This window comes from Triturus cristatus, chromosome 4_2, assembly GCF_964204655.1.
Source record: "Triturus cristatus chromosome 4_2, aTriCri1.1, whole genome shotgun sequence".
NCBI lineage: Eukaryota > Metazoa > Chordata > Amphibia > Caudata > Salamandridae > Triturus > Triturus cristatus.
The window spans coordinates 661,542,913-661,566,400 of NC_140586.1; the positions used below are offsets into that span (position 1 = coordinate 661,542,913).

Consider the following 23,488-nt stretch of genomic DNA (forward strand, 5'->3'; position numbering starts at 1 on the left):
AAGAGCTGGTCATCCACCCAGAACTGTTGTGTGAGGTTCAGGTAAAAGGAGAGTGCACGTTTTGGGTCCAGACGGTGGAGCCTCTCTTCCTCTCTGGAAGGGTGCAGAGGAGGAAAGAAAGTGGATAAGGTGATAGTTTGCCCGAAGTGGAAGGCAGTAACGACCTTTGGCAAGAAGGAAGGACAAGTGCGGAGCACAACCTTGTCCAGATGAATCGACAGAAAAGGAGGTTTACTGGAAAGAGCCTGGAGCTCACTCACGCGCCTAGCGGAGGTGATGGCAACCAGGAAAGCAGTCTTTAAAGTCAGTAAACGAAGAGGACAGTTGTGAAGCAGCTCAAAAGGAGCGCACATCAGTAAGATCCAGATTTAAGTCCCACTGCGGCATCAGAAACGGAGTAGGAGGGAAAAGGTGTGTAATGCCTTTGAGAAATATATTTACAACAGGGGACTTGAAAAGAGAGAGCTGATCAGGGAGCCTGAGAAATGCTGAAATTGCAAAAAAGTAGCCCTTAATAGTGCCCAGAGGAGAGCCCTGCTGGGCTAAAGAGAGAAGTAACAAGAGTACCTCAGAAAGAGGGGCAGAAAGGGGATACACAGCCTTTGCTGTGCACCACGCCGCAAATTAGTTCCATCTGCAGGCGTATACCGATTTAGTGTACGGATGCCTGGCTGCCAAAATGACATCACAGACTTCAGGAGGCAAGTCAAATGGAATCAACTGTCGCCGCTCAATCTCCACGCATGGAGGTGGAGGCTGGACAGGTTCGGGTGGAGGACCGTTCCCTGCTGCTGTGACAGAAGATCCTCCCGAAGAACAGTCGGATCGGGGAAATCCATGTTCATACTGAATAGCTCGGGATACCAAACTCTTCCGAGTCCAGTCCGGAGCCACAAGAATGACTTGGGCCCGGTCGCGCCTGATCTTCTTCAACACTCTGGGCAGAAGTGGTATAGGTGGAAAGGCGTACAAGAGACCGCAACTCCACTCGCGATGAAACGCGTCGCTGAGCGAGTGCCGACTTGGAAATTCCAACGCGCAGAACTGCTCACATTGCGCGTTCTCTTCGGTGGCGAATAGATCTAACCAAAGCTCTCCCCACTGTTGAAAGAGACCTTGCGCCACCTCCAAGTGAAGACGCCATTCGTGATCCATCATGCACCTGTGGCTGAGTTCGTCCGCCCTGGCGTTCAAAGAACCCGCCAAGTGTTGAACCACCAAGAAATGCCTTGATGTTCCAGCCATGTCCAGAGACGCAGAGCCTCTTGACATAGGGTCCACGACCCCACCCAGTCTTGCTTGTTGCAGTACCACATGGCGGTGGTGTTGTACGTGAACACCTGCACTACTCTCCCCTTGACAGAGGGAAGGAATGCCTTCAGTGCAAGTAGGGTCACCCAGAGCTCCAGATAGTTGATATGGAGCTTTGACTCCGCCGGAGACCAGAGGCCTCTGATCTCCGCCTCTCCCATGTGGCCGCCCCATCCCAGGAGGGAGGCATCCGTCACCACTGTGTGCTCCGGTTGGGGAAGGGAGAGGGATCTGCCGCTGACCCAATGCTGGTTAGTGTGCCACCACTGCAATTGTCGTGAAGTGCCCTCCGAGATTTGAACATACTCGGACAGGTTCCTCTGATGCTGGGCCCACTGGAACTTCAGGTCCCACTGCAGAGCCCCCATATGCCACCTGGCATGATTGATCAGCAGGATGCAGGAGGCCATGTGGCCTAGCAGCCTCAAGGTAATCCTGACCGAAACCCAGGACAAGGGCTGAAAGATAGGAAGCATAGCCCGAATGTCCCAGACTCACTGTTCAGGAGGATAGGCCAGAAACTGCGCCGTGTCCAGAACCGCTCCGATGAAGAGGAGCTTCTGAGAGGGAATCAAGTGTGACTTCGGCACGTTGATGGAGAACCCCAGCAAATGCAGGAGGTCAGCCATAGTCTGGAGGTGGGAGACGACTGCCTGGGGCGAGCATGCCTTCAACAACCAGTCGTCGAGATAGGGGGAAGACTCAAACCCCTGATCTGCGCAGATGAGCTGCGACCACCGCTATACTTTTGTGAACACCCGAGGGGCGCTGGTAAGGCCAAAAGAAAGCATGGTGAAGTGAAAGTGCTCGTGGCCGCAGGTAACGCCGGTGGGCTGGCAGGACGGGGACATGAAAGCAAGCGTCCTGCAAGTCTAACACTACCATCCAGTGTTGCGGGTCTAGGGCAGACAAGACCTGAGCAAGTGTGAGCATCTTGAACTTCTCCTTCCGGATGAAGCGGTTGGACGCAGGCCCTTGTCCTTCTTTGGAACCAGGAAGTAGTGGGAATAACAACCACGACCCACTTCCGGCGTCAAAACGCGCTCGATGGCCCCCTTGGATAAGAGGGCCGCAACTTCCTGCTGGAGAAGTGTCAAGTGATCCCCCGACATATGGTGGTAATGAGGTGGTATGGCTGGAAGGGTAGTCTCGAAGGGGAGCGTGTAGTCCCTTCGGACGATCTGTAAAACCCACCTGTCCGAAGTGATGGTGCGCCAGTGGGAGAGGTGATGGAGAATCCTGCCGCCCACTGGCGTTTGATGGTTTGAAACACCGTACAAGGAAGGTTTGGAGGCAGTGGTGGCAGGGGAGGTGGTGGCCCGACTCGCCCGTGACCCACCTCGGCGGGTCCCACATCTGCGGTGCGCTGAGACTGTTGCTGCGCAGGCCTGAGACTCTGAAACGAATGCGTTGGGCGCCCCTTCCTTGGCCACGTAAGGAGCAAAAAGCAGAAGCCGAAATAGTGCGCGTGGCCGAAAGGCCCAAGGACTTAGCCGTAGCTCGCGAGTCCTTCAAGCACTCCAACGCACTATCCGCTTTGTCGCTAAAAAGGCGAGTGCCATAAAAAAAATGTCCATCAGAGTGCTCTGGACATCCCCTGAAAAGCCAGTCATTCTCAGCCAGGCGTGATGGCGTAGCACCACTGACGTGGAAATTGCTCTGCCCACAGAGTGTCAAGGCCACAACGAATTGTGAACTTGGCTGCATCTCTCCCCTCAGCAATAGCTTGAGAGAGCACTGTCCGGGCCTCCTCCGGACATTGAGGCACCACCGTGTCCCACACAGAGTGGGAATAACAGCCCAAGAGGCAGGCGGTGTTCACAGACCACAGCCCTGACCCGGCGGAAGAAAAATTCTTCTTTCCGAACTGTTCCAGTTTCTTAGATTCCCTGTCCGGTGGTGCGGAAGGGAATGCGCTTGGGGACGCAGAGGCTTGGACACCCAAGCTCTCAGGGTAGTGTGTTGGGAGAGGAAATGGGGTCACCCGGGCCGGGAGATGGCGTCGGGCCATGTTTCTATCCACAGGTGCCCCTGTGTTGGGCCTGGACCAGGTGCACAAAAGAACATCAGAAAGTGCATAATTAAAGGGCAGCAGCGGCTCCGCAGAGGAAGCCGCAGGCCGAAGTACTTCTGTCAGGAGGTTAGTCTGACGGACACTGTAGGGAGCTCGAGGTGGAGAGCCTCAGCCGCCCTACGCAACACCACTGAATAAGTACCACCCTCCTCCTTAGCCATGGTAGAAGGAGACAGTGCACCAGGTTCTGGAGAGAATTCCAGATGACCTGCATCCTCCAATTTCTCTGCCCAGTCCGGGTCTAACTCGCATTGGGCTGCAAGAGGGTCTTCAGACCCCTCCCAGTCCTCCCCGCCCTCCATAACCTGCTGGGCAGGTGGGAAAGAAGGGGGGTGGAGAAAGGGATAGAAATTCCCCATCGGCGTCGATTGACAACGGTCTGGCACCTTCTCCATGTCGGGGTGGTAGCTGGGGACGACGTTGGCCGGGGGGCCGGCCGACGCTGGTGCCGTCGATGTTGGTGGAGGTCGCAAGAGGTCTTCCAACATCGCCTGTGATCCATGCATGGATCCACGGGGGTCTCGCGGCACTGAGGCCAGAGCCGTGGACGATGTCAGGGCCGGAGCCATCGACGAAGGAAGGCGGGGACCCCCAGTTGGGCCCGACGGATCAAAGAGGCGGGCCATAGCAGACAGGAGAATACCTGCAGCTGGGCCGGAGTCACCGACGGACCCAGGAAAGGCAAGTAGGCCGTCGGCAACTGTGTAGGCTCCGCCGCACCCTCAGCCATGTCGCAGCAGCCGCACCCTCAGCCATGTCGCAGCACCCGCACCCTCAGCCATGTCGCGCGACAGGCTAGGCGAAGAGCGACGTCGCTTCTTCGACTTCTTGTACTTCGTCTTACCTGACCCCGAGTGCGAAGACTTCGTCGAACAATGGTGGTGGCTCCGCGACCGGTCCCTCGACCTCCCACAGGACCGGGATCTTAAACGGCGCAGGGCCAACTACCAGACCTCAAGCAACTTTCGGGACCGCTCCCACAAAGTCTTTGGAGCCATGGTCCGGCAGTCAGGGCACGACGCGGGGTCGTGGTCGTGCCCCAAGCAGTAGAGACACTCACGGTGCGAGTCCGTCACCGACATCATGCGGGGACAAGCCTCACAAGACTTGAAACCGGGCATCCTTATACACCAGGAGTCAAAGACTCAAAAGAACAGAGACAAAAGTCCCCAAAAACTCATTCAAAAATTGACTGAGGGTACCGCTCTCTCCAGATCTGCGCTTGCTGGTGCGGAAAAAGAAAGAACTGACAGCGCGCGAGGGCGGTGTCTAAGTAGCTGCCGCAACGTCATCCCGGCGATCACGACGCCTATGACAGACGCAGAACCGCACGACGTCACCTTCCGACACGCAGGGGTACTGCTGATGAAAACTTTCCGGATCCAGCCTGATGCCTTGGGATAATTCTAAGGTAAGGAATCTATCACTAACGTGTCTCCTTCAGATAAGTAACATACAATTATGAACAATAACGCCACTTTAACCTTTGGCTTTTTTGTTGAATTTCTAGGGTTTCTTTAACGTAAAGAAAGCTGTCCCTAGTCATGCATAGCGTGTAGTTGGGCACCTGGCCTGATCCTGTGCTCAAACCTCTGCATGCACCCTACCCCTTGTTAAGCACATATGTGGTTAGGTGCAGGGCCTAGCTTCTGCCTAGGCCCTGCGTTCAACCCCTCACTGCCATCCAACCACCCTCGTGCACAACCTTTGTCCGTGCAAGGCGTGGTGTTGGGTGCAAAGCCTGCCCTCAGGCCTTCAAACCCCCTGCCTCCCACAGCGCACGGCCAAAGGGCACAGCGTATGGTTGGGAGCAGTCAGGCAGAGTTACTGACTTTGTTAAAGGGGCACAAAAACAAAATATAAAAGAGTGGCTCTATTGGCTTTATCAATGGGTGAGCATATCAACATATATAAAGCAGATCTATCATCTTTGTCCAAAAATCACCAATAACTTTAAACAAATGTAGATTTCACTAATTCACACAATGCAATGTTTAATTAAAGTGATTGTTAAAAAATGTAATAGTTTTGTTACAGAAAAAATCCACATGCCTCCGAGTCTTTTTTTTAAACATTTTCCAGCCCACATAATGCAATCATAAAAACAGCCACAACAGAACCTTGCACTCCAGGTGAAGAGAATACAGCTTCTTGTAGGGGCAACACCAGCATAAAAATACTTACTAATAAAATAAGCTGTAGGGCATTATGAGGTGATCCTTTTCTTATTTTTGTTGATGTACCGGTGCCAACCACGTATTTAATTGTGGTTGTAGGTGGGAACCCCACCTGATGGCTCCTGCCTGCACCCCCGCTCAGCACCATACAGGGTGTTGGCAGGAACCGGCACTTTATTTTTGTTCTCGCTTGCTCCTGCAAAGTTCTGTTCCCTGCCCAGGAAAGTGTGGGCAGAGTATGCCTGCACTTTCCCGGGCAGGGAACCACAGTGTCCAGCGGGGGGTCACCTCAAGACATTGCAGAGTATTGGGCCCACGGAGCTGAGGTTTATGGAGTTGGTGAGGGAGACCCCTGGAACATGAAGATGCTTGGGGAGGGGGGCCATGCTACCTCCCCTTATAATTAAAAAAGTAGGATAGGACCCAGGGGATAGAACCCCCAACCCTGGGGCCTGAAGAGACAAATGGAGAGGGGGCCACATACCTCCCTCCCCTCAGTATTTCATTAGTCCCTGGAGGATGCAGGCCTGAAAAGGCTTTGGACAGAGGTGTACACCGACCTACCCTTATTCACTGCTCATAACCTCACGTTACTTCACTCATGACATGGTCAGTTACATCACTGATGTCATCTCAAATGACATCACTGATGATATAATCAAGTCTAACTGCTTATGAGTGTTAAACAAATACTAAGCTACTACAAAAGTTAAATTAGTATACTAGGAGTACAACTAATGAGTGATGCTACTTTTAACATGTATCATGTGCGTGACTGTGTGTTTCGGTGTGTGAGTAGATGTATGAGTGGCTGTACGGTGTGAATGGGAGTATAAGTGGGTGTTTGAGTAGCTGTGTGGGTGAGTGAGTGGCTGTGTGAGTGGCTGTATTGGTGAGTGAGTGGGTGTCTGAATGGCTGTGTGAATAAGTGAATGGGTGTGTAAGTGGCTGTATGGGTGAGAGAGTGGCTGTTTAAGTGAGTTGGTGTGTGAATGGCTGTATGGGTGACTGAGTGGTTGTGTGTGTACTCGAATGGGTATGTGAGTGGTTGTATGAGTGGTTGTATGAGTGGATATGTGAGAAGTTCTGTAGACAATGTAATCAGTGTTATCATTTGAGATGCTATCAGTGATGTCACTGACCATGTCATGAGTGATGTTATATTTGAGGTCATAAGCAGTGCATTGCGGGGTGTAAGTTATAATTAGCTCAGGGAACTTTAATTGCTGAATTTCAATGGTTTTGTATGAGTGAAATCTGAGCCTAACTGTAACATTCCTGTAACCTTTTTTCCAGTGAATTTCTAAGGATTTTTAAAATTCTATTTCCTGACTATAACGTCACTGTAACCTTTGTTTTTTTCAGTCAATTTCTAAGATGTTTTAAATTTCATTTCCTAACTATAACGTCCCTGTAACCTTTGTTTTTTTCAGTGAATTTTTATGTTTTTTAAATTTAATTTCCCAAGTGTATCTGTAACCTTAGAGGATGCATGTGTGAGTGGCTGTATGGGTCTATGATTTGGTGTGAGAGTGCCTGATTGGGTCTCTGAGTGGGTGCATGAGTATCCTGAGTGGGTATGTGAGTGGGTGTATCACTTTCTAGGTGGGTCTGTGAGCATCTGTGAGTATCTGAGTGGCTCTGTGAGTGTGTGCATGAATGTCTCAAGGGGGCCTGTGAGTGGTTGAATAATTGTCTGAGAGGGTCCGTGAGCAGATGAATGAGTCTCTGACTGGGTGAGTGACTGGGTGCTTGTGTGCCTCTTTGGATCTGTGAGTGGCCGTGTAAGTCTGAGTGTATGAGAGAGTGGGTGCATGAGTCTCTAAGTGGGTGAATGAGTGGGTGCGTATGTGTCTCAGTGGGTCTGTGAGTGGGTGCATAAGTGTCAGAGGGTCTGTCAATAGATGCATGAATATCTGAGTGGGCCTGTGAGTGGGTGCACTAGAGTGAGCAGACCTATTATACTCTAACTGGGTCTGTGACTGGATGCATGACTGTTGGAGTGAGTTTTGTGAGTGTGTGCATGACTGTGTGAGTGCCTCAATGAGTGTGTCTGGAAGTCTCTGAGTGATTCTATGAGTGGGTGCAGGAGTTTCTCAGTGGATCCATTGGTGTTTTAGTGAGTGTCTGAGTGGGTATATGACTGGGTCTGTGTACGGCTCAGTGAGTCTCTGAGTAGATGAGCAAGTGTCTGAGAGGGTCTGTAAGTGAATATGTGACTCTCTGAGTGGGAGTGGGTCTCTGAGTGGATACGTGTCTGACTGGGTCTCTGTGTCAGTGCATGAGTGTCTGAGTGGATAAGAGGGTATATGACCCTCTAACTGGGCCTGTGAGTGGGTGTGTCAGAGTCTGAGTGGCTGTGCAAGTGTCTGAGGGGGTTTGTGAGTGTGTGTATGAGTTGATGAGTGCGTCTGTGAGTGGGTTCATGAGTTTCTGATTTGGTCTGTGAATGGTTTCATCTGTGTTTGAGAGTCTGTGAGTGGGTGTGTGACTGACTCGGTTAGTAAGTGTGTGCATGAGTCTCTGAGTGGGTCTGTGAGTTGGTGCATGAGTGTCTAATTGGGTCTGTGAGCGGTTGCTTGATTCTATGAGTGGGTCAGTAAGTGGATGCATTTCTGAATGGATCTGTGAGTGGGTGCATGAGTATGAGTGGGTCACTGAGTGTGTGTGTGAGTCTCTGAGTGGGTCTGTGAGTGAGTGCATGATTGTCTGTGTCTGCGAGTGGCTACGTGAGTGGGTCTGTGAGTGGGTGTGAGTCTCTGAGTGGGTTTGTGCATGAGGCTCTGAGTGGGTCTGTGAATGGGTGCATCTGAGTGTATTTGTGAGAGTGAGACTAAGTCTCTGAGTAGGTCTGTGAGTGGGTGCATGGTGAAAAAGTTAAACAAGCATTGGAATAGCCAATAGGTCTCGCCTTTGGGGCCTTATAAGTATTTAGTTATGCAGCACAATATCCTTCCTGCAACAACATCGACTGTTGCATGGCTAAACACTTATAAGGTCCCAAAGGCGAGACCTATTGGCTATGCCAATGCTTGTTTGCCATGTGAACTTCAGTTATTCCATGTGGCGTAATGGCATAATTTTTCAGAATTTCAGCAGAAAACGTGTAATGTGAAATGCCATAGATTATGCCAATTTCGCCGACGTAATTTAAAATGTTCAATGCTTAAGATATTATAATGCAGCAAGGGGCCTGGCAAAGGCAGGAAGCCTTTGCAGGGGACAGAGAGCAAGATTCGAAAGTTTCTGGTGCCTTATATACCCAGAGGACGCTTCATCATGCACTACGGAAATACTCTTCTGACGTCTAGTGCCTGTCCCACCAGATGCCAAGACGTGAACAATATCACTGCCGTAAAACTTCATGTATAAAACCATACTGCCCTTTTTAAGCGCCCATCATTGCTTTGGAAGTAATTCATAAACCAACTCAGCTCTGTTAATGGTTTGTGAAGAGGAGCTTTTGACCGAAAGAATGTGGTGCGACATCTGGAGCTCTAACATACGGCAGACCCCGAGGCAATTTGGGAATGCTCGCAGAACAGCCTGCGCGCCTTCACAAGGAGACAGCTGTTCAGAAGACAGAATGTCCAAGTCCTTAGAAAACCTGGGGGACAGGATGGAGAGCTCAAAATAAATGATGTCAACCCCCAAAACGGATGCATTTCAGCCATTGGGATAAGGGGATGCCAAAAAGCAAAGCGCTGAAAACATGAACTGGGAGCAGGGCTCGTTTTATGAAACTTAAAATTGCGATGAAATATTGATGGCTTGTTCGTTCCTGCAAAAGTGTTGCAGGGGGCCTATCTGCACGTCCGTCGGAGATATGCTTAGAAGGATGACTGCCCAAAAGAAAAAGCTTTCTGCGATTTACAAAGCCACACAAATCCCGATTTACGTGGCGTAGCATAGCTTTGTATAACAAGCGCACAAGCCTCGCACTTTAAGTTTAAAAAAAAACAAGCGCGCGCGCCTCGCGCTGCTAAGTAAAAAAAAAAAAAAAAGGAGGCACGTCTGGCGAGTGGTGTGCGATGTACGCGCACCATGACGAGAGAGGAAAGCCAGATGGCGCCTCTGCTCGTCACTGTGTGCGTAACCCTCTATGCCACACAAAAAGCTGTGGTCGGCTTTTTAAAGTCCAATCACTAAAAGTCTTGCCAGAGCAGCGCATGCGCTGGCTCAGGCAAGACCTAAAAATGTGGGAATCCTGATAGAGGACAGGCTTACCTATAAAGAGCAAGTAATTAAGGTAATTTGCACATCCTTTTTTATGCTACAAACGATCAGGAAAATTGCGCAGTTTCTTCTGCCAAACTTGCTGAAAACAGTGGTCCTGTACCTTGTAATGTCCAGGTTGGACTATCGCAATGGACTATATGTTAATCTGCATAAAGTGCTCTTAAAAAAACGTTAAATTTGACAGAATGCAGTGGCTTGGATGCTCAACAAACTTCTGAGATTCCAGTCGGCCTCGTAGGCCTTGGTGAGTCTCCATTGGCTCCTGGTGTTCCAAAGGATTTTTTTAAAGCTCTTTGTTTCTCCTATAAAGCGCTTCAGGGACTAGGTCCAGCCTTTTCTAAGAGAAAAACTTAGAAATTATGTTCCCAGTAGGACTCTTAGATCCAGTACAGCCAGGAACCTGGTAGTGCCATCCTACAAACTCTCCTCCTGTTTTATAGTCTGCACTACTAATCTGCTTCTCATGGAAATAAAATCTGCCCCACACCTTGAGTTTCTGCAAGCTCTTAAAACATGGCTTTTCACTAAATCTTCATTGTGTTCTTCATGTTTCTTTGCTCCTTAGCGCTTCGATGCCTCAGGGTATTTGCTCGCACTTTACAAAAATCATATCAAAATTAATCATGGGTGTCTGAATGGGTCAGTGAGTGTATGCGTACATGACTGAGTGGGTCTGTGAGTTAGTGTCTGAGTGGGTCTGTGAGTGGGTGCAGGACTGTGAGTGGGTCTGTGAGTGGTTGCATGAGTGGGTGTGAGAGTGCCTGAGTGGGTGTGTGAGTGGTTGCTTGAGTCTCTGAGTGGGTCAGCAAGTGGATGCGTGAGTGTCTGATTGGGTCTGTGAGTGGGTGTGTGTGTGTGTGTGTGTGTGAGCAGCTGAGTGGGTGCATGATTGTCTGATTGGGTCTGTGAGTGCTTTCATGAGTGGGTCAGTGAGTGGCTGTGTGAGTGCTTCCATGAGTGGGTTTGTGAGTGGTTGCTTGAGTGTCTGAGTGGATTTGTGAGTGAGTGCCTGAATCCGAGTGGGTCTGTAAGTGGGTGCATGAATGTCCAAGTGGGTCTGTGAGTGGGTACAGGAGTGGGTCTGTACGTGAGTGGGCCTGTGATTAGATGCGTGAGTCTCTGTGAGGGTCTGTGAGTGGGTGCGTGAGAGTCTGGGTCTGTAAGTGTGTGAGTCTCTGAGTGGGTCTGTGAGTGGGTATGTGATTGTCTGATTGGGTCAGTGAGTGGGTACATGAGTCTTTGAGTGGGTCTCTGAGTGGATGCGTGAATGTCTGAGTGGGTTTGTGAGTGGGCGCATGAGTCTCTATGTGAGTCTCTGAGTGTGTGTCTGTGAGTAGGTGCCTAAGTCTGGGTCAGTGAGTGTGTGTGAGAGTCTCTGAATGGTCTGTGAGTGGGTTCATGTATGTCTGTGTGGGTGCAAGAGTGTCTGAGTAGATCTATGAGTGAATGTGATTTTTTTTTTTTTAAATCTGCGATATTCGCAAATTTGTTTCAATGTTACACAGGGAGGGTGCTGCGCTGAGCGCCGGGATGCATTCCCAAATATTGCACATGAGAAAACAATTTTTCAACGTTTTTAACACATAAGTTGTCACACAAACACCCCTATATTCCAGTCAAGGGGTAACGGTACCTCTACCCTGACCCCTTTTACCACTTTTGTTCTTCCTTTTCAGCCCCAGGGACCGTGTCCCGTTACTAAAATAGGCACCACAACTTTCCGCTCAGGTTGCAGCCAGACAATCATGGCATTCCTGTTTGTGCGCACATTCGCGATTCATCTCAAATTAGTCGCGACCCTAGATATACAAATTTGGATTTCTTTTAATAACTTGAAAACTACTGAACAGATTTACACCAAATAATAAAAGTTGTGCGTTCTGGACCAAGAGTTGCCACTAAAAGTACTTTGAGTTGTGAGCTTTGGCTTACCCATCTGTCCCTATCTACTTGCCCCCAAACCCCTGAGTATCCTTGGACTGCTCAAACCGCACTACCAATGAGAGTCAACTGCTGACGGTGTACTTAGGCCAGTTGCTCAGGAGTAAAAGGCCTTAACCCCCACAGATAAGCCCAATAGCTCCCACTTGCCCATGGCCCTCTGAAAGGATTTCTGACAGTCGGCGTACTCTTTCAAGTGGAAGAGAATTAGTTGTGGTGCCAACAAGATGCAGACCACCTCAAATGTGCAGAACAAAAAATACTTCTATATATACACTGCACCTTGTGAAGTCAAACCTTCAACTTACCTCCTGGCAGCTATAACTGGGTACTAGAAAAGTGTTTTTAGAGGTATTTTGTTAGCATGCCAGTCACTAATAATTTTCTCGAGGAACTGAAAAAACGTTTAGCCTCCCATTGAGAAACTTCACCTAACCTGGTACTTTCTAAATCAAAGGCTCCCGTTCATAAAACCTCACTGCAGCATTTATCATGAAAGGTGGTCTTTCTAGTGTCAAATGTTTGCCTTAATTGTCTCTTAGGAGCCCCTATACTTTGCCTTTGCCTATGTGTTCATCAAAGGATCAGGCCATTTTGCAACCAGGCACTATCTTATGTGCGGTTATGTTTATTACCTAGTAAGAATGTGTGCAACAATCATGTATTCTGATAGCATGCTTTCAATTAATGTATTCATATATTAGTTTTGGTATTTGATAGAGAAAGATCTTTTGGCTTTGCTATGAATATGTTACTGTATTCTCACACTTTACTTACCACCAGAACCTCATGATTTACGAGGTTGATTTTTTCCAAAATAAACATTATCATGTGGTATAAACTGGTCATTAACAGCCTTCTCGGGGAGAGAGCAAGAGATTTCAGATTCTGGGACCAGCAGAGCATGGAGCAGTTCTCTCTGGAACTACACCAAGCCCATTGTCTTGGTGGCAGACATATAAGTCAATGAGACAGTCTGACAACAGGAAAACAAACGAAGTTCAGGGATGCAAGTGTGATGGTAATATCTAAAAACAGAATCCTCATAAAACAGCAGACCTTTGATGCTAAAATTAGACATGTGAGGATCCTCAAAATGAACTATGTGGTCTGCTGTCATAACTTTCCTCTTCTGTGCAATTACATTCTCTAGTACCATTTATTCAGCACTAAACTCTACTGTAACAAAGGCTTAAAAATAATAGTGTGGATTTTGTTTGCTAGCACTTGGGGTGAAATTGTGCCATGAACTAGAAACAATATATTAAAATGCATCACAGTCTCTAGCAGGTTCTGTTACATGCCTAAAACACCTTGTCTCCAGGTAAGTCGGGAGAGAGATATAGACAAGATCCTGTCTATTTACCTGCTCAAGCTGGTAAGTTGGTACCTTCCTGTGCCTGCCTAATTGACAAGGGGCTTCTACCGGGTCGTGGCCTTGCAAAGGCACTTGTAATCTCAAACTAATGGCTTTAACTTCTGCCTCTAGGAACAGTGAACTGCAGGCCACATCTTCCCAGAATCCTATATTTTTCTTTGCTCCAACAGGTTAGTAATTAGACCTGGACGGGACACTCCGCTCCACTCGCGGAGTCTGCAGAGTTTTTCCCACCATTCCCAAAAACTTGGAGCAGAGTTTTTTTCTTGCTCACGCTCTCCAACATTAAGTTGGCGAGCATGAAAAATCTTACTCCAGACCAACGGATGGCCGCTACCGTTCACGTTGAGAAATCTTCCGTTTGCATCAAGGAAGCTGCCGCTCAAGTACAACATCTACGAGCAGCAGAAAGAGGCTGCGCCCTCTTGCGCTGTGCATGGTAACGTTTGCACTGATTTTCCAGTATGGGACAAACACCCGGTGCTAAAAATCAGCGCGAACATTGCGACCTAACGCACTTTGCCGCTTGCGGAACTCCACGTAGCACGGCAGAGGTTTTTGGTCACTACACAGAGTTCCGCATAGCAGAACTTTGTGAACTCCGCACAGGCCTATTGGTAACAAGGACTTATCTGGCTTTGTGTGCAGACTTTGTTACGTCTAAGCAGTCTTTAGCAAGGTGATTGGCTGGTGTATTGCATTTTATAACCAACTAGTAAACAGGAAACCCAGGGCTCACTCTACCAGGGGAAAAGCAGACACTGACACTTGAACGGGAAATTATTCTCTGAATGAAATCTGTAAATTTGCCAAGTGGAGAGATGAAGGCACTGAACGTGATATTGTACCATTCATCTCTGGATATTGTTTACCAGTTAGGGATGAGCTTACTATTGTATTTTAGCATTTATGACTATCAATGAAGAACTTGTGATGCAGAAGTAAAAGTTACTTACTTGTAATCTAAATTCTTCTTCATACATATCTTTACTGAAGTCATAAATTACCAATCTGCCACCCCGGTCTCAGTTGAATGAATGTTATAATCTTAACCAGTCTCAAATAAGCCATTTAAAAACAACAGCTAGGGTGTATGCTGTAGTGTTGATTTGTGTAGTATTTTTCACTCAACTAGAGTCAAATCACTTTAAAACAAATCAGATAGTTTAGTCTGTGGTGTGAATATTTGCATTTAAAAATGCCAGCTATACACTATTTTTATTCACATGGGAAATGGTTCTGTGATTCTCCTCACACAGGCAACAGTAATTTAGCATTTATATCTATCAGTGAAGATCTTATGATGCAAAAATAACAACTTCTAGATGTAGAGAGCAAAAGGTTCCTGACAACTCACTAGAGTAAAGTCCCACGCATGTTTCTAAGCAAATGACTTAGTAATCATCGATATGCGTCATTTTTCCTCTGCTCATACCTCAAGTATTTTGTCTCCAGTTTTAAGAGCATTAGTTTTTCCAGCTGGACTTTCATCCAAGACTTGCTTTATAAAGATGCCCTTAAGTTCTTCTCCATTTTTCAGGCGTTTTAGAACGGTTTGTCCACCAACAATGCTGATACCAAGTGACACATTAGGCTCTCTCCAAATCTCAACTCTGTTGAAGAAGATAGTAAAATAAAAGGTTAACGTTAAGTTTCGTTTTACGAATATCAATAACTTTTACAACCACATTTATTATTCATCTAGAAAAGTTGAAAATTTGTTAAATTCAATAAACAATTATTATGATTCAAATACTATTAATTTAAATAAGTTTTTCTGAGAATTCAAAACATTGGAAACGAAAAAAAAAGTTTTTATTTGAACTCTCAGAAGTTAAAGGCTCATAACAACTTTCTTGTCTGTTCCCCAAACACCCATGGAAACGTGACTGACAGGTTAGCCAGCATATCTCACTGTATATATGCAGTAGGATGTGCACCAGGAATTTGTCAGGTTTTTCACCCCTCTAAATTTCAGAACATTCTGTATACACTGTTTAGATTCCACTGTAGGGGCAATAACTTGACAAAAACCATTTCCTGTAAGATTTTCAGTACCTTTGTCCACCGTGGGAGGAATTCTGGTCAACTACTCCTTGCATAACAACTTAAACTTTGTGAACATATAACTTCATGTTAAACATTTATTATTCAGCAAACATAAATCTTTCATGCCACTGGAATCACTATACAATTTTAGCATTATTTGTGTACATTTGAAATTGCTGATGTTATTGAGTACTACTGTGTTCCCTTAAACTTCACAATCTTAAACTATCAAATTGGTTAAGCTTATCATGTATTATCAATATGAATCATTAGTAACCTAAATTGGATTACTGTATCGTTCCAAGAGGAATTGTGGTAGTGGATACCGTATCTTGTTGATTTGCGACTGTGAGTACCCCCAATGATAGGTCTATCAATTCTAAGGAAATTTGTTTATGCACAGCTCTTGTTGCTGGGATTCTGCGCAAACACAGAACTATGCGTAGGATTATGGGACCTTAGTAGATCGGGACTGAGTCATCCCACCACCTTAGTACCCACGAGCTGAGGACCTACTAGTTCTAGTGCCTTACTTGCCCTCCTACTCACTCACAGAGGAACAAGCGATTAGACACCCCTGAACACAAAATGCCTGACTCTCGCAGGAATCGCGGTTAGAAGACACACCCTTTCGCTCACACTCTTGTTCTTGTCCACAATAAGATCTGACAGAGACAAGAACAAGTTTAAAATATTTATTTTAATGAACGTGCTCTAATATGCAGTATACGTGCCACAATAAGCAGAAAAATGCATACCACAAATACGGTCAGTATAGCAAGTAGTCTGTAAATCATAAAAGGTGCTGTCATGATATACGACAGAGTTGCCTAAACTTGTATCAAAGCAAGATGATTATATAATAGAAGATCTCTAGGAGTTATCTGCAGAACCCGTACCTCGGTCTATAGAGGGTAGATTCTACATCAAAGGTGCTGTCCTGCTCTTCTCCCTTAAAAGTTCCCTCTCCAAGTGTGTGCTACCTATCCATGTATTCCAATAAGACCAAAGTACGTATTCCCAAACAACAGCTGCATCTGTATTTTTTGTCTAGGTGCTAGGGCCTTACCAGAACAGAATAACAAGAGGCATTGTTGTTCGACCTTGTTCACAATGTTCAGACTAAATTCCAGGAACCTGCAAAGCGTGAACACAACAGTAGGTTCTCATGTGGAAATATCAAAAGAGGCGTTTGCATAATAAACTCGGGTAGTAACGTGTGCAAAGCAGCGGACAGTCTGCAGTGTGCTCATGCTATTATAGGGAAGACGACAATGTCCCCATGGGCCATGTGACACTCTTTTGGCCCTTTCACTGTATTTCAGTGGGGTAAGGTTTGACCTTTGACTTGGCCATTTCATAATCCTGATTCCTTTGTTTTCAACCATTCTGTGATGAATTTACTGGTTTGTTTTGGATCACTGTTCAAGATCCACATTTGGCTCAGCTTTAGCTGTTTGACTGATGTTCTCATATTTTCCTCTAGAATGCACTGGCACAGGAAGGAATTCATGGTGCACTCAATGATTGCGAGATGTATAGTCCCTGTAGCTGCAAAGTATATTCAAATCATCAACCACCACCATCCATGATAGGTATGATGATGGTGACCTAGACAGGTGCATGTTCTTTGGTTATTGAGCACTACCTTTTTATTTCTGACATCCCAGACTGGCACTGGTTACCTTCAGAAGTCTCACATGTGCACATGAATTCAGTTCAAATCTTTTATATTTTTTGGGACTTTTATGTAGCGCAAACTCGACCCAAAGGTATCAGAGCACTTTACATGAGCACCAGTTGCATTACAGAAGGACACATTCATTTTTGTTAGGCATGGGGAGATTAAGTGATTTTCCCAGAATCACAGGATGTTCAGAGTCCCTGCCGAGACTCAAATCCGGTTCCCCAGCGCTGAGGTCGACCGCTCTAGCCGTTAGGCCACATCCTCTCCCAAATATCATTATGCATTAAAACAACTGAAGGAAAATAGAAAGTCTATAAATACAAAAACTAAAAGTCAGTTAATTACATATAAAAAGATTACCAAAATGAAAATAATTAATCAATCAAATTAAAAGAATCAGAATACTAATGCAAACTCATCCTTAAGGGGTGATAGAACATTGAAATAATATCTTAAGTAAAACATTTTCCTGGGACCAGAGGTAAGCTTGGCCTTGGGCATGAAAATTCATGATGTGTAGGTTGTTGATGATTCATGACTTTGTTTATGTTTATTAAACAATTATATATTTTCATTCAGTGACACCCTACTGGCCGGCGGATGTAGGTGACTGTATGTGATAGCTGCACTGAAAATTAATAAAAAGATTCAAATAAAAAAATATATATTTTGCTGTGCTAAAACTTTATAAGACAACACCAAGAATCTTACTACTGATGTCAGAATTTCATAAATTGAGCCATCTAGAAATAATGAAATCACATCAGTTATAGTGTAGAATTCAAAGGGCTTAAATATTATTTTTAAATAAATGATATCCAGACAAATGTGTTTAATGTGCTCAAACTCCTTCACATACAAGGCTAAAAGTATGCAAAGCTTACTCTTCGCTAATCCTTTCACTATTCCCAGCTTCCCATATGAATCTGAATACTAGCATATAGAAACCTAAAAAAATTAGATTGAATTGATAATGGCTACAAAATCGCTGGTCTCCCACCAACTTTCCATTGGCGGTAAAATGCAAAACATTCCTACATGGCACTACGAGTCGCTATTAGGAAGGTACGCTCTTGGCAAGCCCCTTCCTAATAGCGAGTCGCAAACCCTATTTTGCGAGAGAGTAATAGGTTACCAACTCGCAAAATGGGGTTTGTACAAGCCACAGACCTATTTAACGGTCACAACTGGCCCGATTGGCTTTTTGCGACCGATAAAAACAGTCATACATGTGTCCCCTAGAGCCAAGAGTAGTTATTGAAAGCCACTAAGAGTCTGGATATTAAAAACTAAGTAATTGGCATAGGATAGCAACGAGGCGTGAATGCCTTAGCATTTAAATAGCTAATAGGACATCAATTTTATGTTATCAAATACATCTACTATGTATAGATCAAAAATGCAGCATGAAATAGTGAAATCTTGTCTTAATCCATCATCTCTTTCAGTTTTTCTGGAGGACACACCATTCTTGCTGAACGGAATTCTCACTCACATTTACTCATTCAAACCCATAATTAACCATATGAGGGTAATACGTTCATTCAAATCCACTTAGTTAAAGGTGATGCTAGAATTGACAAAACAATAGACAAGTGCATTCTTCTTTGTTAGCACCTTGGAATAAATCATGAACAAAGATATGATGATGTAATTTGTCTCGCTGTGGGGTCGAAAAACAATTTGGGGCCACACTAGAGTAATATTTGAAGTAGTCCAATTCCACAAAGACTGTACCGTGAACGTGTAATAAGGCAACTGAGCAAAAATTAGATGATCAGTCCTAGACCTACTCATGTGTGCACAACAGATTTAAAAACGAGACATAAGACGTGAGCCCATAATTAAAAATGTATTTCCAAGATTGCAGCTGGAAGGTTCCTGGGCCATAGATGGCTTTTTTCCCTATGATTACCTTTTAAGAATATCACCCAGTTGACATTCGCATCAACACCAAATTTCTTCAAGTTAATGTACCTTGGACTACTCTAAGGAGTAATTTAGAAGTGAGGAACGCACAGTGTCTTGGGTCATGCTGAGAGGGATTTACAGAACTAGGACAGGAAAGTACAAGACAACAATGCGGAATTGGTTTAAACATATTCATGTTACAGATTTACAGTCTACGGTATAGGGAGAGTTCCTTAATCAAGTACGTAAAGTGGGATTAGACACTGGGGTATGAAGATTCAATGGCCAGCATGTTGGGCTCTAGGCTCACTGTCTTAATTAGGTATGGAAATCTAAATCTTTAAATAGCACCAAACACCAGACACATAAAAGTATATTAACAATAAATATGACAGAAGAAAAAGTGTCACTGAGTAAGTGCACAGAACTCCAACACAAATACATAAACAGGAGTAGGCTATGAGAAAAAACAAGTGACTTACATTCGTGCAGGGCCCCAGTGACTGAATGTTGGTGTTTCTTCACCCTCTCCCTCTTCGCGCTCTGGTAAATCACTGGGTAAAAAAACAGGAATACAAAGTAAATTCACTTCCCCCTTGACTGAAAATTAGATTCTATAGTTACAAAAAACCGACAATATTAATTGCAACGTTAATAATCAATGTTTGGACACATCTTGTCTTTTTATATGCCTATGTTGACTCACAGGTTCCTGAATCTAATATACCACGATTTTTAAATATTGCAGTCTGTGGCTAGTTTCTAAGATGACAGATATTTGGGTATCATAGCACTGAACTAACTTTTGAAGTACGTTTTACCATGGGAAGCGTAGCAGTGGAGACCCTGAAACGGTTACTTACCTTCAGTAACAATCGTTTTTTGTGTATATTTTTTCTACCTGTAGGTAACTCACCTTTTGAATATCCCAGGCATCAGACTAAAAACAAACTTTTCAATAGCTCTACATGCCGGTAGGGGGTGCTGGCTCCAGAGGAGGTGCAGTCATAAAGTCACTGGAGCCATAAAGTGCTCTGTCATTGCACTGATGTCAGTTGCCATTAGTTTTTTTTTTAACAGGCCTTCAAGTCGGACGGATGAGAAGGACACGAATCATGTGTAGTACAAATTACAGAATTAGGATCTTACTAAAAGCTTTACTTAGTAACCAGCCGTGAACTGAAGGAGTGTGGGTTGGTGATGAATTTACAGTCAGACAGAGTATCCACCAGAAAGATTGCTACAGAAGGGAAGTAACTTTTTGTTCTGATGGCTACATTTACTTGCAAATTCCTCACCTTTTGAACAAATTCCTCAAGCAGGGCCAGAGTAAGAGGAGAGTGCACTACTGTTGTACTAAGAAATCCTGAAGGAGTGATCGTGCAAAACTGCCTTCCCTTCGCACTTCAGAGTTCAAGCACTAATGCTTTGCAAAAGTGTAGAGAGAAGCTCAAGTTGCCACCTTGCAAATTTCCATAACTGGAACCCCTCTTGCCAGTGCAGATGTAGAACATTTAGCTCTGGTGGCCTGAGCCTTGATGCCCTCCGGTGGTTCCTTGTGAGCCAAAGCATAACACAATTTGATGCACAGGATGATCTATCTTGATATTGTCCTCTTGTGGACTGTTTTGCCCTTAATCATATCTACAAAATTGATGAATAGTTGCTCATCTATTCTAAACTCCTTGGTCCTGTAGCCATAGAAACTGACCGTTCTGTAGGAGTCTAGCCTGTGGAGCCCCTCCATAGGATGGGGGGAGAAAAGAGGGCTGGCAGAGTGATGGATTGGCCTAAATGAAAGGGTGAAACCACCTTAGGCGGGAAAGAAGCCCTGGGTCTAAGAACCAGCTTGTTAGGTAAGAAAGGGGTGAATGGAGGTGTGACACTTGCTGCCTGCAACTTGCTCACACATTTACGTCAACATGATGCAATAACAAATACTGTTTATAAAGTAAGCAGTTGCAAAAAAATGAGATAAACAATTTAGGTCCTAGTGTGGCCTTATGAATGAGGAGGGGGGAATCCAGTTTGTGATATCTTTATAAAGCTCATGCTTGCAGGTTATTTGAAAAGGTATGGTGGTCTGGGAGACAGGGAAAGGCTGAAATACAGCCAATGCCTGTGTCTACTGCACATCCATGTTGAGCACAGGAAGGCCATATCGTAAGATGTCCGATAAGCTGGTCTGAGGAGAGTATACCGAAATATCCATAGACCATTTCATAAACCTACTCTATATCCCCGGATAAAGTTCTTTGGTGAAATATCTGCAGCACACAGGATGGCATCCACCACTTCAGGGGGTAAAGAAAAAGCATTCAGTCTACACCGCTAAATCTCAAGGCATGAAGGTGGAGCTCTGGAGGTTAGTGTGCAAAGCCTTCCACTACAACTGTTATAAGAGGTCTACCCTGAGAGGTAGATGAAGCAGAGGCCAAAGAGGGAAGTGCTTCAGGTCTGCTTACCACAACTTGCTTGACCAGTATGGGTCTATCAGAATAACTTGGGCCGGTTGAGGTGGACATTCCTTAGGATCCAAGGAATCAAGGGCATGGGAGGAAATGCATAGTGAAATGAAAAGTTCAAATGCAAGCGAAACACATTCCCCAATGCTCCCTGCAATGGATGCCTCAGGGCACAGAATTGCGGGCAGTGAGCATTCTTACGATTAGCATAGAGACTGACTAGAGGTGACCCCTAGAGAATGAAGATTTGCTTGACTACCTCCAAATGGAGATACCACTTGTGGTTGGCAGGATTATGCCATCTGAGACATTTCACCCATGTACATTCAGTTCACCGACCAGATGCCTGGCTATCAGGCAGATTTATTGGTCCTAAACCCAGGACCAGAGCTGCAGGGCTTATTGGCAGAGAAGGTGCAACCCTACACCTCCTTGCTTGTTGATGTACCACGTTAAAGTTGTATTGTCAGTCAAGACCTGGACAGACTGTCCACAAAGGGAAAGCAGGGAGACTGAGTGTCATCCCGATTGCCAGTAACTCCAGAGATTAATGTGGAATCCTCTGGAAACCAAAGGCCACTGATCTCCAGTTTAGCACCCCACCCTAGGGTTGAGGAATCCGCGTTGAGTGTTGCAATTGCCTGTGGGGGTTGGAATAGCTTCCCTTGAATGATATTGCCTTCCACACTCCAGCACCCCAAATCTGATGCAGTGTCCTTGAAAATCGTGATGGATATCCACAATGTTCTGCTGTCTGACGAGACACCACTCAAGGACCCTCATGTGCCAGCATGCGTGAGTAGCCATCTGAATGTAGGAATGTAGCAGCCTTTAAATCATCATGACTGAAACATCAAAATCATAGCCTGAATGTTCTGAACCCTCTGGGGAGGGAGTAAGGCTCGGCTCAATGTCCTGTCCAGTACTGCCCCTATGAACAGGATAAGCTGAGAGGGCACCAGATGAGATTCTGGTTTGATGATGGAAACCCTAGGCAACTTTGCTGTGACTCGCAGGTGGTGTGAGACCACCTCTGGAGTGCTGGCTTTTAGGAGTCAATCACCCAAGTAAGGGAATACAGGGATCCCTGGTCTTTTGAGATGGGCCACATCCACTGCCATTACCTTTGTGAAGACTTGTGGTGCTGACGTTAGGCCAAACAGAAGGACTGCACACTGGTAGTGGGTAGATCCTACTGTAAAGCAAATGTATTCCCTGTGCGATTACAACTAGGTATATTAAATAACATGTCCCTCAGGTTGACAGACACCATCCACTATTTGGCTTTCAGTGTGAGTAATACCTGAGCCAAGGACAAAATTTTAAACTTCTCCTTCTTGAGGAACCAGTTCAGAACACAGAGATCTAGGATTTGACAAACACTGCCATCCTTCTTCAAGACCAGGAAGTATAGGGCTAGGACCCTTAGACCCGTTCCTGCTATGGCACAAACTCCACCCCCTCTGCCCCCCAGTCTGCAGCAAAATGTCTACCACCTGTTAAAGGATCTTAAGATGATCCTGTGGAAGGATGGAAGAAGAGGGAGGTAATGGGTGAAGGGGCCTGCTGAAAGAGTAGGGCATATTCCCTTTTCACAATTTGTGGTACAGATTGGGCTGAAGTGATAGCCTGCCAAGCTTGTGGAAAGGAGGATACTCGTCCTCCAGCTGGGCCTGTGTTCCAACAAGAAAGAACTAGGGCTGCTTCCCTGTGGTGGCTTGAGAGGAAGATGAGGAAGAGAGGGGAAGGAGTGAAAAAGGACAACCTCCTCTTTTGCCACCGCCGTGGTTTAGTTTTAGAGTTGTTGCTGAAGCATGAAGTTGTCTGCCTTGAAAGGAAGTCCCCCTGGAAAAGCCACAAAACGTTTTTAAGTGGCAATATTCCTCTGCTGTGTTTGGAGGCCAATAAATCTTGCAGTGGCCTTGCTTTCTTTTAACTTCTCCAGGGTAAAAACGGCCTTGGCTCTGGAGAGACTGGAACCAGCAAAGTGGAGGTCCATAAGGTGGACTGGATGTCCTGAGAGAATCTTGACATTCTCAGCCATGTGTGGTGGCGAAGGGGGACAGACGTTTCTGTGGCTGTGAGGCTTGGATGATCAATTCTGCAGTGTCTAGCTCAGACTGAATGACTAGGTTTTTCTGTGGCTTGTCCATCCCTTAAGAAGTGGGGTTGAAGGTCGTCTGGCAAAATGGATTGTACCAACTGGAGTACACAAAAAAAGTAGTGGATGGTATGCATGAATTAATCTCAGCTACT

The 23,488-nt window shown here is 45.7% G+C and overlaps 1 protein-coding gene across 12 annotated transcripts in view; it reads right to left on the reverse strand.

The window, feature by feature from the left end:
* Positions 1-23,488, reverse strand: part of PATJ (PATJ crumbs cell polarity complex component) — a 1,359,209-nt gene that overhangs the window by 693,844 nt on the left and 641,877 nt on the right. For all 12 annotated transcript variants that reach the window (XM_085602445.1, XM_085602441.1, XM_085602446.1 and 9 more), the window contains 2 exons: positions 19,250-19,321; positions 14,556-14,733 (listed from right to left, as the gene is read on the reverse strand). In XM_085602445.1, the coding sequence (XP_085458571.1) occupies positions 14,556-14,733; positions 19,250-19,321 (250 nt within the window). The remainder of the gene's footprint in view (positions 1-14,555; positions 14,734-19,249; positions 19,322-23,488) is intronic.